Below are 17107 nucleotides of genomic sequence, written 5' to 3' on the forward strand. Positions count from 1 at the left end.
TATCTGTCCTGCTTTCATGATCGATGCAAATATATCAATTTGGAAACAGAACTTTTTTCTGTGTTTTTAACATGTGAGTTATAAAATAGCACCTGTCTAAATCAATATTGGATTCAATCTAATTGCTGTCATGAAAAGTATTGAAGAAAAGCTTTTTTAATGGACTAGAGTGTGCATAATTAGAAATAAGAATAATTAGCCATTTTCAAGAACAAATGTTCCACTTACTGAACTTGATAGTTATTGTTAAATTAATATGTGATATTGATAGTAAAAATAAAATGATTGCTTATAAATCTGAGTGGTCTGTGTCAGTTATCCCTCTTTACGTTTTCTGACCCAAAGACTAACACATTTGGTAGAGTTAGTAATGTAAAAATTCTCTATGTTAACATTTACAAGCATGAGATTTAATAAATGAATAAATTTAATACATTAAAAAATATATTTTTCATGTTTTTGTGATTAATTAACCTTTGCTAGTTTTTACTGTAGATAAGCTTGACATGCCTGAGACAGTAAGTTCATTCCCACAGTCATTTATGCATTTTCAATGTAGACAATTAACTAATTCAATTTTAATTGCATTAAAATCTAGTCAACCCTTCACTTTTCAAAATGTGCTTTGTGCATTTTTAGCTGCATTGAATATGCAAACCTGCTTGACCATTGCAAGTACTGATATTCTGCAGCCGTGATCATCTTGAAACAATCATTTAAATTAAGGCAAAGGATCCCTGGTTGTTCAAAGACATTTATTGTTGCATTAACAAAGATTGAAGATATTACCTTTAAGTTTTTTATGAATCCCTAAGGGTGTAAATGAAAGGGGCCATCACTGTCGAACACATGGCGAACCAGTTATACCACTGTGGTGTTTATTTAATCAAACATAAAAGGGAAGAGTAGATTGAATCCATATTCAGCTCATGCATGGGTTAATCCTATCCATGCAGTTTCCATAAGATACCATACTGTATATGAGCATGAGAATGAGGAAAAGGAATTTAAAGAAGGGTGATTTGATGTTTAAGAGAGACTAGAGTAATTGAATAGGTTTTCTGAAGAAAAACAAGTTATTTCAAGAACATTTAGGTTTGCAATGTTCCATCAGAACTCTACAACAAAAAAAATATGTGACAGAAGCTAAGTTAAATATAACAATGTATTTAAGTTACCTTACAGAAAATCTAAATATACACATCTAAAAAATGACTCAGTAACCTTTAAGAAAATGCTCTTTCAAGTACACACACAAGAAGCTGTTACAAGATTAAGTCTGTCATTAAACATTATATACATAACAGAAAAAACAACAATGATGTATAAACACAAACACATACAGTTACACTTCATGAACCCTACATGAACACACTCAATCTTTGAAAAATCCAGATATATTCAGATTGTCCCAATCCCATCCTTTAAAATTTTTGAATGAGCTGTTGCAGAGAAGGGAACATGTGTGCACAGACTGTTCAAAATACATAAGTAACACCAATTATCTTGCCATAAAAGACAACAATCCCCTCTATACTAAGTGCTTTGAGCATTCCAATCAATAGCAAGTGAGCAACATCTAAAAATAAACACCGAAGTTGAGCTACATTATACAGTCTGCAAAAAATACAAATAACTTCAAAATCTTATTTTGTAACATTCTTTTAACATGATTTCATCATTCCATCTAATACTATGATTTATTATTATTATTATTATTGTTTATTTATTTTTTATTGAACTTATGTTGCTTTTCAGTAGTAAGAGACTGGTAAGTAAGGAGTAAAAACTAGCTTAAATTCTCAAATATTGTATCATAAATTGCAATATTTCAAGTTATCATACATTTATGAAAAGTCATAATTCAACACACTCTCATAACAATACATCCTTATAACACCATCACCAAAACATCCTCTGGTCTGTTGTCTGCATCAGCAAAATGTTACACTTTTCCATATTTTAAATGTCACTGTTAGAACATATTCGTATAATTTAGGAAGAATTCAAAACTTTACCCAAGACTACATTTTTTTTAAATAAAATAAATTGAAAATTCTGTGCACTCATTGCTTTACTTATGCATTTCATATTTGCTCATTGTTTTTGTTTTGTTCAAAAGGAGTTTTGCATTAATGTTATGTATTAGTTACATTTAAGCGTAGGGGTGGGATTAGGTGTTTAAGAATATCTCTTTTATAGTGTAATGTAAATAAAATAATTGTTACTACATACAGCATACTGCCTGATACATGTTTTAAAATGTTTTTTCTATCAAAGTATAGAAATTGAGTTGGGTTAAGAAATCTTAAATATTGATATAATAGTATAATGACTTTTTGGACTGCTGTTAGAAAACAAATGTTTATCTTTGCAGTTCCTTTCCGTTCAGGGTATTGTATGTTGTATTTTGGCTTTGCTATAAGCAGCGCATCATTTAAATGTATTAAAACTGACTGAATACTGTTCATAGGACTCTATACTGTCATTTAAAGATTCAACTTCTGGCACACTGTGTCACGTGACACAACAGCATGACATCGATTTCCGTGAAGTGCTACTATGGGTGCAGCGCCAACAAAAGTGCCTCTGGTAAGAAACCTCTTTACGTTTTTTTATTTAAACCTGTTTGGTTGTAACAAAGTAGTTGCAACAAGTAGCATCTCTTGTTTTGTTTGATATGCTGCTTTAAAAAATCCATAGATTTTTCACACGTCAGCATGCTTATAAAGAAGAAGTCAACATATGTGGAAAATGGGACCTTGTACCAATAAAAGTTGAAAAAACATGTTAGTTATTTTTAATAATTTTCAACTATAACACATCTGTGGGTCATTTGCTTCATTTTAATATACATTTAGTTATTTCTTATTTTGTTATCACTATACAAAACCGTTCTATTTACTAACATTAGTAAATACATTCCTATTTAGTTACAACCCATTTTCACATTGAGAATAAATGTATTCATCCAAAAGCTGAAAAATGTAGCTTTCAGAGGCTCACTTTATAGGGAGCAAGGGTGCATCCAATAGCTTTCTATGCAGCTAAGTGCATTCAATCCTAGAATCTGACCAAGAGTTCAGTTTCAGGCTGCAGATGATATTTGAACCACTCAAAATATTGGCAGACATGGGACAATGACAATCAGTACATAGATTCAGAATTTTATAATACAAATTTTTATTTAAACATGGTTGGCAGTAATTTGATGATGCTGGCCATAACTTTGAATCAGAATAATTTATTTGGCTTAACAGAAAATTGACTCAAAAACATGAATAACCAACACTACTGGAAACATAATAAACTATATGATTAAAAAAATGTGGTTTTCTGTAGCTTGATATTACTTAAAATGTAGTCCCGATGTCCACATATGTAGACATCAATATTTAGGAAAACTATTTGCGCTAGGTATATTTTATTTTTTGCTTGTTTATTAGGTGCTACTAGTTACAAATTAAAAAAGGAGAATTGAAAATGCACACAGCAGTCACGTGTGGGCCTCGGAAGGTTAATATGCACTCTATTGTTTGGATGAGTGCGTGCAGTTCTTAAGTTAAAATAAGAAGCATCTGTCTTTGGCACATTTCTGCATAATCGTTTTTGGAATTATTCCAAAAGCTCAATAGTGTTCAATGTCTTTGGGGCCACCATTGAACATTTGCTACTTGTTCAATGAAAAACTTGTTGTTTTAATTCAGTTTCACTTATCTGGAAAATCCACATCTGATACATGTCAAGTGAGGTCATGATTTGAAGCAGTGCAGAACTCTGGTTGAGAGTGAAAACCCTGTGCGTCCTAGCTTACGGGTGTAGGGTTGTTCTCCACCATTGCATATTCTGTCTCAATGCCCTGAGAGCCCTCCAATAGCTGTGTCAGCCCTGTACGAGTGGAGTATTTGAAGAAGAAGGCCTTCATGAGGTCATAACGGTAGTGGCGGTGAGCAAAGCTGTAGACCACCGGGTTCACGCAGCAGTGCAGCAATGACAGGCACTGTGTAAGGTGCAGCGCCACAAACAGGGCATTCTCTGCGCTGCAGCCCAGAGGAACCAGCCCCAGCATGGCCATAGCGTCAGCTAGGAGCACAGCATGATATGGTGCCCAGCAAGCTGTAAAGACCACTATGTACGTGAGGATGACCTTCCTGCTCACACTATGATCCTGTTCTCCACTTGAAGGGGCATGTGAGGAGAAGGATGAGGAAGTCAGGGTGTTTGCCAGCAGCGCGTAAGACACTGCTATAACAGGGAAAGGAATGGCAAAACCTAGAACCACAAAACTCAATTGAATGCCCACCATCCACTGCAGAGCGTTATTCTCTGGGTAAACAGGACGGCACAAGGTTACATGGCTGTGTTGTGACTTCACTGACTGGAGGAAGTACGTGTCAGGTATTGAGGCAAACAGAGCTAGCAGCCACATTACAGCACACACTAAATAGCGTATTTGTCTTCCACGTCTGTGAGAGAACTCCCCTGAGCGTGACACTGATAAATACCGATCCATGCTCATGCAGGCCAAGAAAAAGATGCTGGCAAAGAGGTTGACGCTGAAGAGAAGATGTGTTAGCTTGCAAGCCACCTGGCCAAATGGCCAGTGACCACCCTGTGCCAGCGAGCTCACCCACACAGGGAGAGTAGCTACCACACACAGGTCAGCCACTGCCAGGTTTAAGATATATAAATGTGTCTCATGGTAATGACGTTGTGACCGCAAGTTGACCCAAATGACTAGCGCATTGGCGGCCAGGCCCACTACAAAAATTAATACATAGAGGGTGCACATAGCATGGAGAAGAGCAGAACGGTTAAAGGAAGTGGGGCACATTTGCATTTCCACCCGTGTTATGTTATCACTGGCATCTGTGAAATTAAATTCCTCCAACATGTTAAAGAATTCAGTCAGTTCGCTGGCACTTAAAGTCTTCTCATTTGGAGGTGAAGACAGGATCTGTGGAAGGGGAGAGAAACAGCAGTTAAAGCACCCATCAAGATGTTGTCCAGCTTTATACTTTTGATTACCATAAAGGTCTCTGCCCACTACATTTAATTATTACAAATTGTATAATTATGAGGTTAATGCAAATTCATTGTAAATATTCAAACATGCTTTGATTGAATGAATATCAAGAAATCTGTCATGAACAGGTCATGTCCAGGTAATATTCCACCCCAAAATCAAAATATTTTCACATTCAAAAATAAATAAATAACAGGAATGAAAGAACATTTTATTTTTTACAATTTAGCAATTTTCTTCTTTTGATTTTAGAGCAAAATATGACCTGGAAATGAGATTTGACCCGGTTGGCCTTAGAAGTGATATGCCACACTGTCTATATTTGATTTTAGAGCATTTTTCAGATATGATATCAGCAAGCACCTATGTCAAGCTTTGCCAAGAACCAACATATGTGGGCTTTTTGTTGCAGGTTCATAAGTGCAATATGTTCAAAAGAGCACTTAAAACATCGTTTTGATTATTAATTGACATAATAAATTCCAATCATGTGTAACAAACTTGTCAATGGCACTGCAACATTGCATATTTGTGAAGTCATCGCAACATCCTATTATGATTTCATGGTTCAGCTCTGTAAGAAAGCTGACACTATACTTCAAAAGCACAAAGCGGTTTGACTGTAAGCCAGTCATGCTGAAGTATTTTTTAAACTGGTGCTTTTCAAAAATCAAAGTGACTTCACAGTGATACTGTATCTGTGAAGTAATTTCAATTTAGGGATTTTTTCACACATCATAAACATCTAAGTGGCCTTTTCTAAAAGACTTGTTGCTGTGTGGTTGGTGAGGTCAAAGACCTGTGACCTTATTTTTCTCTGGTCACTAAATAATTTTTTAGTGGAACCACTCAAGTAGTGTTGCAACAACGGATATAAATGTCAGTATACCCAGTCTATGTTAAATGAGAGTCTGTCTCATGGTGTGTTGAGAGACTTCTAATAACATAAACAGTGCGTGATTGTGTTTATGTGCTGAAATGATATAATTGGGGTCTTGAATTACACCAAATTTTCCCATACAAAAGGAAATTTCCTGTTGCTCCACCTGCATTCTGTTTGAAGTTCATTACAAAGTTAAACCTAATTGTCTTTCATTTAGTAAGCACACAATAGTGCTGTTTGATGAACTCTTTTAAGATCATGTTTGTTTAAGAATGATTTATGTATGTTAGCCCTAAGAGGAACATTTTTAGGAAGTTAATTCACAAAATGTGATTGATGGATATCATTTAAGCAGGAAAACGTGTGAGGATACACACATGAACACTCTCTTTGCCTCCTTTCTCTTTTTATGCCTCCCCTCTCTCTCTCTCTCTCTCTCTCTCTCTCTCTCTCTCTCTCTCTCTCTCTCTCGCTCTCTCACTCTATATATATATATTATAATTGTAATGGTCCTCTGTCACGGCTGACCATGTGAACTCTGATAGACTTCGGCACCTTGAGGGTCTTGAACCCATGAACCCACTGTCTTGATAACAGGATGTTGAAGATTAAGTAATGATATAGTTGCTCACAATTTACACCTGGTGCATGCACAGTTCATTGAAATTATGCCAAATATTAATGTGAATTAGTATATTACTGTGTATTAAATATATTATACACCTGTTTATATACAGTATTCTTACATTGAAGTATATTTACAATGTCAAATATACCAAGGATAACCGAAGAAAATCTCTAACATAAAGTCTTGTAAGTAATTATACTGTAAATGTTTGCAAGACTTATAATTTAGAGATTTTTCTTGGCAGTTGGCAATCTATATAGTTTCTATTCATTAGTGAACACACAGTCTGGGGCCATAAATGCAGCATTTTTTTTATTTTCAATTAAGATTAAATAAAATTTTAAATACAAGTTCCTGTACCACTTAGAAACAGTGTAAATAAAAAAAATAGCAATTGAGTTCAACTCTAAACATGAACAGATGTCAAACTGAGATTGTTGACAGCAAACACTTACAGAGCAGAACATACTGTATGTTCAGTTAATCCATGGACATAATAAACAATGACAAATATGTAACATATATTAACTTATCCTCAAAAAAATTAAGAAAATAAAAAAAGAACATATGGCTACCTTTAGAATAAAAATGTTTTGTCTCCATGACAGTAAATATTAACATATATTTTCCCCCTCAAAATTAACTTAAATGATGCTGTTAACAATCTGGTCATATTATTTTATGTAATTTTAAATATGCAAAATTAATTTTAAAAAGCCCAAAAGACAAATAAAGTGATTTTTGTACTTTAACGTGTTAATGATAAGGCACAGTAGGCCTAAGACAAGTAAACACCCATGTTCTGAGAAACTTTTTTATGAAAGCAGTCAAACAACACTTTCTGCAAATCAATTTAAAAAATCAATGTGCTGTTATTGGATTGTTACAAATTCCAACCTATCTGTGTTGCTTTTTCTTTAGATAGCATATATTGAGAAATAGCTTTTAGTGCAGGTGTCTGAACCAGTCCATAGGGTAACTAAAAAACAAACTCAGTCTCAAGTATTTAATATTTTGCTCGTTCTTCAGAACAGAAAGATACTGCTCACCTCTGTCATTGTGCCCTTTGGTGATTTGCTAGTATGCGTCGCGATATTAATCCTCAGTTTAGTTGTTATCCATCGGTGAGATGACACGCTCCGTTTCGCACTCCTGTTCTGCAGGTTGTTTAAATAGAGTTCGTAAAAGCGGTGACGCCCATCCCATCTGTGAATAGCTGTTATTAGAGAAAAGAGTTGCGCACATGCACCACAGTCTGAACCCTTTTGCATAATCTGACACCGATGGGGGCTGTCTGTATCATTAAGAATTTTAGGATGTTAACTTTTGAACCTAGTTCAGCACGTCGGCACCTCCTTTAAACACCATGCCAAATACGCGATTACACATTATGAAACATATCCACCCATAACGACAAATTGAGATCTTGAAAAAATCTTGTTAAAACTCGGAATGGTAAGAGATGAGGAATTGCACTGTAAACCCTCATTTTCTTTCTTATACTTTACCAACCCTATGTTTCGCTGAGGGGTTGCATGGGGTCCAGAGAGTTCTCAAAATAATTTAGATTGTTTCCTCTTATTTTCCCTTAAAATAAAATGATGCATTTATTTAGCGTAAAATCAAGTAGCCAGATATTGAAGCTTTATCCCTTTGTTTTACCACAATCTAAGCATGCAATTTTTATAATGTGATTTTTACCCAATATAATAAATAACATTTCTTCAATATAGGGTCAGTTTGACACCAGCAAAATTACATTATAGAAATATACATTAACATTAATCAAAGTAAACAATTGGTAGAAGCATTCAAGGGTGTGTAGCATCAAGCTTGTGAAAAATCATTGTTTTAATTCATGTTTTATCAGCCGGGGGTCTCTGAGACTCCAAACATGCAAAAGTGCCTTGGGATCTTTGGGCCCCAAACTGAAAAAGAAGGTTAACGTCATGTTAATTAAACATCCTATCTGTGTGAATTGTTCTTTGTATTAAAAAATGTTTTAATGTTAAAAGGTCCGACCTTACGAAGGACATGGATTACCGAAGAAGTGATTGTTTCCATCATGATAAACTGCATGAAAGAACAACCTCAGCATGCACGGATATCCATTGTCCCTGGCTATCAAAAGTATCAGAGTAGATTTCAAAAAGTCACTGATAAGCAACCTGGTTCCCCTTAACCCTGTGCCAGTTTCTTTATCTGAGTCTTTATTCCACATACACGGGATGGGAGAGACCTTTTGGTTCCTCTTGGCGGAGGCTTTGAAATAGGGACTGAATGAGGTGTATTATGGAGGGAAGAGAGCAGGGGTCCCAAAGCTGCTGGAACAGAGGAAAATCTCTCTCTACTTTTCAAACATACACTTAACCTCCATTGCTAAGCAACAACTGTTGTGCTGCAGTTATATTAGTGAGTGACTCAGTGCTGAAGAGAAAATACCTTAAGAGAAAAATAGTCATTTCATTTGAGGATTAATTTGATTCATTTTGTTAAATTTAGAGCAATGCTATATCATTTTGTCAATTGTTTTGACACAACGTTGTGAATGGACTATAGCTTGCAGTATGAATCTGGAACACTTTGATGTCTCAATACATATGGAAGACAGGTGGTGACAGCTGAAGGTTGAAAAGCTGCTCTGGATAAACTTGTCCAAGGAAGGCATTTGGGTCATGCTGCCTTCTCCTTTCAGGTCAAGGCCAGGGGCAGGAGATCATGCCTGTCTTTCTGACCAACCCATTACTTAGAATCCTTGCCCAGCTGATAACTAATATGGTGACACAAGTTCTTACCGCTAAGAAAGAGTTAAAGCCAACACACACTCACAGTGAAATCACACTCTCATGGCAAAACCATCAGGATTCCTACGACTATTCTAAATTTAGCTAATTTGTATCATATCATGCGACTGCACTCATTTGAATTCCTACGATTTTCACTAGAGCCAGTGATGTCACTGGACAGCGTTTCCATTTTATATGTGACAACTACTTTCTTCTGTCACACACAACAGCTTGCTATAGTGTTTACACACTACTGATTGGTTAGGTTTAGATAAGGTGTTTGGGTTAGGACATATTATTAATAAATATGTCCTTAACACATCATGTGAGGAACTCACGCTTACTTCTGCATTAGACATCCGTGAATTTGCACGTGATGAATTCGTACGAGTTTATGAAAACAACATTGTGCGAGACAATACAAAAGAGCCAACTCGTAAATTATTAACAACTTTCATGAGTTCGGGTTGCATAAAGCTCTGCTTGTAAATGGTGTGTGTCCCCCTTCTATGCTGGAAAGAGTAAATGTGCTGCTTTCTCTCCATGCAGAGTTTAAAAGCAAATGGGATATAATAGGAGATAAAATTTAATGAATTTTGAGTGTGAAATGGAATGTGTGAAACATTTGTTGTCCAAGTAAATGCCATTTTAGTGTAACAAAGACCAAGAAATACATAAAGAGATCCCTTTTCTTAAATGTAAATGTGTCTCTCTTTCTCTGTTCATCTCTTTGTATTTGCCTGTCCCAAATATTAGTGTTAAAGAGATAGTTCACCATTACAAATAAAAATAGTTTGTGCAAGGGCAACTCCTACTAGGCCTTGCCTACAACTCCAACTGATCTCACAGTGAAATCTGAAATAGTAGGTTGACTTTTCTTTAGCTAAAATCGTTCTGTGCTTACCGAATTGCAAAACACTGCCCCCAGTGGCCAAAGAGGTACATTTTGTTGGGTGTATGGGCACGTGCAAGGTCCATTTTGTGAGTGTAATTTCCACGGAGGGGCACCAAAAGTGAGTTGTGAATTGAGTTGTTTTCAGCTGTACAGGCTTTAATCCATTGAGGTGGAATGCATATTTTATAAACTGTAACCCCCAACCAAACCCCAAACCTAAACCTAACCATCAGTGAAGTAAAAATGGAATGTTAGAGGGGAAAATGCAACCTCTGAATCAGGCTGGTCACTGATAATTCGAATGCACAAAGAATGCAAATCACCAAAAATAAAAAAGGAAGAATGTGAAAGTGAATGTGGAATTATATATATATATCGCTTCTGAAGATATGGATTAAACCACTGAGAGATTAAATTACTTTTATGCTGCCATTTGTGCTTTTTGGACCTTCAAAGTTCTGGCCAGCATTCATTTGCATTGAATGGACCAAAAGAGATGAGATATTCATCTAAAAATCTTTATTTGTGTTCTGCAGAAGAAAGAAAGAAAGTCATACATATCTGGGATGGCAAGAGACAGGGGCAGATTGGCAATCGGGAGAACAGGGACTTTTCCCGAAAGGCTGGCAGTGAAACAGGGCCGAATTGGCCGCTATAAGCTGAAATGGGCTGCCACGTTATGCAGAACGGGCCAAAAAAAGGTGCTGCGATATGCCGAAGGGGGCTATATTACATCCATAACAGCTAATGTTTATCTATCCTAGAACACGTTTAATACAGTATATTATTATTAAGTACATTATAATTAGTCCTGTAAGCTGGTAGGGAATGTTGTAAAGTGGATTATGTTTTTACATGGTGAAAATAATTTTCTGTTACATAACAGGCTTGTGAGCTTGGTATTAATCTGTCTTTAAAATACCTAGAACTTTTCAGAAACTGACATTTAATTTACTATGTAACACACACAGTGTTCAGTCCTTGAGACACAATTGAGTGAAGGCACTACACAACATAGCAGTGCCCAGTCTATGTGTGTGTGTGTGTGTGTGTGTGTGTGTGTGTGTGTGTGTGTGTGTGTGTGTGTGTGTGTGTGTTTCTTTGCAACAACTTTAACAATGCTATAGTACTTCATTGCAACATTACCACAACATAGCAATGCCATTGTGTTACAGCAATAGTGAGATTCATAACATAATCACATCATGTAAACAGAAATATATTATACTAAGTTGTGTCACCACACTAAGTACCTACAGGAGCAGAACAGCAACATGTGGCATTTTCAGGTAGAAGAGGAATTATGTTCTCTTTCATGTAACAGTATCTAACAATATCTAACTAGATAGGGGATTTAGCATAAAAGCACTAGGACAGGGGTGGGCACCCTATTGCCTATTAAGTGCCATTCGAGCATTCACTAAATTATTGTGGGCCATACAAGCTTGCAATTTCTGATTGTGGGTTGAAATTAACATACAAATTCTGTTACGTGCTTACACACCAAGAAACAAAAATTAAAATAGTCTTTCTATCTTACAGTTTTTGCATTATTATTATTTTAAATTCTATATATATATATATATATATATATATATATATATATATATATATATATATATTTTTTTTTTTTTTTTTTTTTTACTGTTAATGGAATCAAGGCCATTTTTTGCTTTTCAAATTATTTCTCAAATGGTCTTGTTGGACGTAAAATGGTCTCACAGGCCTTATATGGCCCTGAGGCCTCACGTTCCCCACCCATGCTCTAGGACGAGTTACAGTCAGAAAGTTTGGTCTTGGTTTATGGATTTTGAAAAAAAAAACTCTTCCCAAGTCTGTAAAATAACAGTTTGTTGGCTTGTCAAATTATGCTGATAACCAGGGCATTTTCACTATCCCAAATCCAACACCCTTAAAAAAGTGATAAAGTTCACTGGAGAGTGTAACTAAAATTGTCAATCATTTGTTCATAATTCATGAGGGTCCAGCCTTTAAACCCCTTCATTCTAAATTGTACAGGACTTGGCCTAATTAAAGTTTACCATTGTTCTTTAATAGTTTAACAGTGGCAATTGTAAAAAAAAAAAAGCCATGACCTCAGGTAAAACCATGGACAGCTACCCATTACCATGGTTAGGTCAGTGCAGATTGTCTTTAAAAAACAAAACACATGTATATATATATATATATATATATATATATATATATATATATATATATATATATATATACACATACACTGATCAGCAAGGACACTAAAACCGCCTGCTTAATATTGTGAGTCACCCTCGTGCCACAAAACAGCACTAACAAGCACAGAATAGCATTCTGAGATGCTGTCCTTCCCACCACAAATGTACAGAGTGGTTATCTGAGTTACAAAGTAGACTTTGTCAGTTCGAACCAGTCTGGCCATTCTCCTCTGACCTCTCTCATCAACAAAGCATTTCTGTCCACAGAACTGATGCTCACTGGATGTTTTTTGTTTTTGGCACCATTCTGAGTAAATTCTAGAGACTGTTGTTCATAAAATCCCAGGAGATCAGCAGTTACAGAAATACTCAAACCAGCCCATCTGGCACCAACTCAGATAACCGCTGTGTACAATTGTTGTGAGAAGAATAGCATCTATGAATGAGATGTGGCTTGGCACTGTTTTGGTGACATAATACACAAAATTAGGCTGGTGGTTTAACTATAGTATGTATATAGTTATGAAAATATCTTAAAGATTTTTAGAAAAAGAATTACTGTACAGCTGTGGTCTAATTGATCAGTTTCTAGCTGATCAGTTTCAATTAAATTATATTCCCCTGGAAGCTCACAGGCCCTCAATGGCCCACTCTCGTTAATTGGTTGAAAAACAGCTCAGCTGGTGCATTGTGCAGTCATATAGTGTGACCTTTGAGAGCAATAGCAGCTCCTGCGGAAGCCATTATTTTGTTCTACAGGCCTAGTGCTTCTCACAAAAGCATTTAACAACCCAGCTCACACTTTTATATTTGTGTAATGAACAGCCCCGGAATGACTTTCAACAATCTACTACTGTCAATATGTATGACGAAACATGCTGGAGGATGCAGTTGCAATCTGTGCAATGTGCAAATGCGACACTTATTGCAAACATTTATAATGATAAACTATTGTCAGCCTACATAAATAAATACAAGTCAAATAGCCCCCCAAAAAAAGTAATTTTGTTTTTGACTGACCATCGCAAAGAAATTGTTCAACCCCCAAAAAATGTCTGTATTTATTTACTCTCTTATTTTACCATCGTGTCGTTCCAAACCCATATAACTTTCTTTTTTCTGCAGAAAGCAAAGGGATAAAATATGGTGACACTCCAATAATATCAAACAACATTAGTTCTTGCAGGTCTTTTGACCAAACATCATGATATCATGACACAAGTATCTATAGCTGGGTTACCATCCAAATATTTTTTTATGTACATTTGGGATATCGTATGCATCATATGTGCATAAAAAAATCTCATACGCTCTCTTGATGTCAAAAATGTGTATTCTATAAACTATGATGGAAACACATTTACCAAATAAACTCATACTGAATTTATAAGGAATACAAGATGTGCATCAAAAAAAGTCATGAGACAATTTGTTCATAACTGGATTCACCAGCAGACGAACAAAGCGTGCTTCTCATTTCTTAAATTGTGCATCCCCGTTTCCTGGTTCCTCCGTCCTTGAGCCCGTGACCATGAAGTCTGCATCACGAAGAAAGTATCACTTCCCTAAAATGCACAGCGAGGATATGAGGACAGAGGAAGCTTCCTGAGGATGGATGAGCAAGGAAGCAAAAGTGGTGGCGTAGTGGGCTAAAACACTGAACTGGTAAACAGAAGATTGTTGGTTTGATCCTCACAGCTACCACCATTGTGTCCTTGAGCAATGCACTTTGCTCCGGGGGTGGATTGTCCCTGTAATAAGGGCACTGTAAGTCGCTTTGGATAAGAGCATCTGCCAAATGCATAAATGTCAATGTAAAAAGTGCATCCTATGCGGAAGACTTTTTGGTCACTTGACGAATGCATACATTCTCCTCCCCTTTCACATCTGGTACAGCAGTTTTAATTCATGTTTCACCTTTGCAGTTTAAATAAACTATAAATGTCACATACTTCAACGGTGCATCTTGAATTATTTGGATTTATTATGAATGTATTAATAAAAAAAATCTTTCAATATCATAACAGCAAGCCTGCCTAGGTGCTGCAACTGTGCAAAAACTTGCTCTGAAGTCACACTTGAGTGAACAGGACTTTCCATTTTACAGATGCATCTTGCTTCGATTCCTCCATCCTCCTTTCCTTCCCTCCTTTCAAGGAAACAAGGAAAAGGAACAAGGAAAGGAAACGAGGATGCAATATTTCAGAAATGAGAAGCACCCGCATAGCGCTCCCAGAACTTTGTAACGCACTGTCGCTCCCATCACATTTATGTTCTTTTGAACACAAGGGATGGAAACTGCTGCTTTATCCACACACTGTTTTTGAGATGATTTTTGAACATAAATAGAATTCACAACTTGGATGGAAACATAGGCACTGAGGTTAAATGATTTAAGCGTAACAGTCATTTTAAGTGATTTAATGCCTTCCGAAGACTTGGAAAAGACTCCCCAATCGCACTGACTACTTTTTTGATACTTAAGCTTTAAAGTGAATCACTATCAACTGTTATTGTAAATCAGAGTTCACAGCATTCTTTAAAGTATATTCTTTTGTGTTCTGCAAAAGAAAGAAATGTATATGTGGGTATGGAACAACATGAAGGTGAGTAAATAATGACAGAATTTTAATTTGGGAGAACTATTTCTTAAGTATTAAGTCATTTTCTTTAATGTTTTTTTTTATTAGTGCAGAAATGGAGGTTATAACTTAATCCCAGAAAAATAATGATATGCTTTACACCACAGTAGCTGTTCCATAAACTAAATATGAGCATGCAGAAGTGATGTACATCAAAAAACAACTTTCGCCTCGAGAAAGCAGCACAACTGTCAAATATGCACATGTGGTGAGTGCCATCGTGCAAGGATGACAGTCTTCAGGCCACCCCATTGTGTTCCAGGAGGTTCTAGTTTCAGTGTGCATTTTCAGTACCATACAATGCTAAAAGCAATGTGGTGGATGTACCTACCCATTCCATCTGACATCAGGGTCTCATGTGTTGGTTGAGATAACTGAACAAAACAGTTTATTGGAGATGTGTATTTATGAATTTCAGGCTACACCATTGACGGAAGAACTCAATCCTTAGATGTTTATAAGAAAGGAACTGACTTGTTTTGGTTTGTCCATGACTCAATATGCCTTTCACTGTAATTAAATATTTGTGTACTGTCAGAGTGTTTGATATGAAAGCCCACCGCCTTCTTGTATAAGCAAAAAAGATGTGACTTTCCACTTTGTAATGAAACAGCTATACTAAAGGTGAAACCTTTAAAGACTGTAGAAGTACAGAGAGCTTAAAGTTATAGTTCACCCAAAAATGAAAATTCTCTCATTATTTAATCACCCTCATGATATCCCAGGTTTGTATGACTTTCTTTCTTCAGAACTATTTTAAAGAAAAATAGGAAAATATCTCAGTAGGTCCTCAAATGAATGGCAGAATATCTCTTTTGAAGCTCCAAAAATCACAGACAGTCAGCATAAAATTCATATGACACCAGCTGTTAAATGAATGTCTTCTAAAGCAATATGATCACTTTTGGTGTGAAAAAGATACATATTTAACTACTTTTTTAAACTTGAAATCATGCTTCCGGTGAGCAGTGTTACGCGTGTGACGTAATCGCATTGGCATTTGAAATACGCAAAAACTGATGCACATGCGTCACAGCTGGCAGAGCAGCGCTGTTTACAAGTGAGGAACAGACGCTTTTTTTTGTTTAGATCTTGGTGCATTTGTGTGCTCATCCATTTTGGTGTTGGGGGGTCATGGGTGTTGAGGTCACAAATATAATAGTCCTCTTAGGCTCTGAATGCAGTAATTTTCTGAATAAAGGCTTTAAATGTGATAAAGACCTTGATTATTACACAGTTCTTTCTGAAAACGTCAGGATTATTAAACAGTTAGACTTGCTTGTGGTTTGCATGTTAATGTCAAGAGTGTCTGTTATTGAATGGCGGTGCCAGGAAAGGTGTGGTGATTGCAAAAACTGCACTACACCCAGGAGACTGTGCATGAAGTCCGCCACCTAAACCTCAAATGCTTCCCCTGCATACCACACAGAACCATCTTACAGGTGACCGGTATTAGCAGCCAGTACGTCTACTGGTTTATTCTGTCCTTTACTAATCTGCAAATGCAGCTGAATAGATTTTGAGGAATAGCAATTGCATTTATTCATGCAATGAAAACACACATTAAAATTGAAGTAGAGCATTAGAAGTCTGGTTGTTTTTAAGTGAATGACAATTGCTTAGTTGGAAGCCTCTTCCCAACTAAATTTATTTGCCTGATTTCTTTTCAATTGATGTGGTTTCCAATACAATAATTTGACAAATGGTTAAAACCAACCATCTTGTGAACAGGGTCTCCAGATGATTTGTTTTAGCCATATGCCAACAGAGTCATCAAAGCTTTATGCATTCCAACGTGTGGTGTAGACAGCTGTATTTGTGACAATCTGGACAAAGTACTTGAAACTGGATCAATAGGCGTTCTCTGTGCACACCATTCTTTTATCTGGGTATTTTTAGGGTGCATATAAACCATATTATCCATTTCTTCTATTGCTCTTAATACTCAAGTTTAACTGAGAACAGGGACTTACATGATACATAAAATTGTGAATTTAATACCGCATCAAACTAAATCGTTTTAATGCAATGGTACTGGTTAAAACAATGGAGTCT

The 17107-nt window shown here is 36.1% G+C and overlaps 1 protein-coding gene across 1 annotated transcript; it reads right to left on the minus strand.

Annotated features, from left to right (window-relative positions):
• Positions 1 to 749: 749 nt before the first annotated feature.
• On the minus strand, positions 750 to 7696 carry LOC127659089 (atypical chemokine receptor 3-like). The gene is made up of 2 exons (XM_052148730.1): positions 7587 to 7696; positions 750 to 4957 (listed from the first exon to the last, which is right to left on the minus strand). The coding sequence occupies exons 1-2, from the start codon at positions 7593 to 7595 to the stop codon at positions 3806 to 3808; spliced, it is 1161 nt and encodes a 386-aa protein (XP_052004690.1). The 5' UTR covers positions 7596 to 7696; the 3' UTR covers positions 750 to 3805.
• Positions 7697 to 17107: the final 9411 nt, after the last annotated feature.

This window comes from Xyrauchen texanus, chromosome 18, assembly GCF_025860055.1.
Source record: "Xyrauchen texanus isolate HMW12.3.18 chromosome 18, RBS_HiC_50CHRs, whole genome shotgun sequence".
In the NCBI taxonomy this organism is placed as follows: Eukaryota; Metazoa; Chordata; class Actinopteri; order Cypriniformes; family Catostomidae; genus Xyrauchen; species Xyrauchen texanus.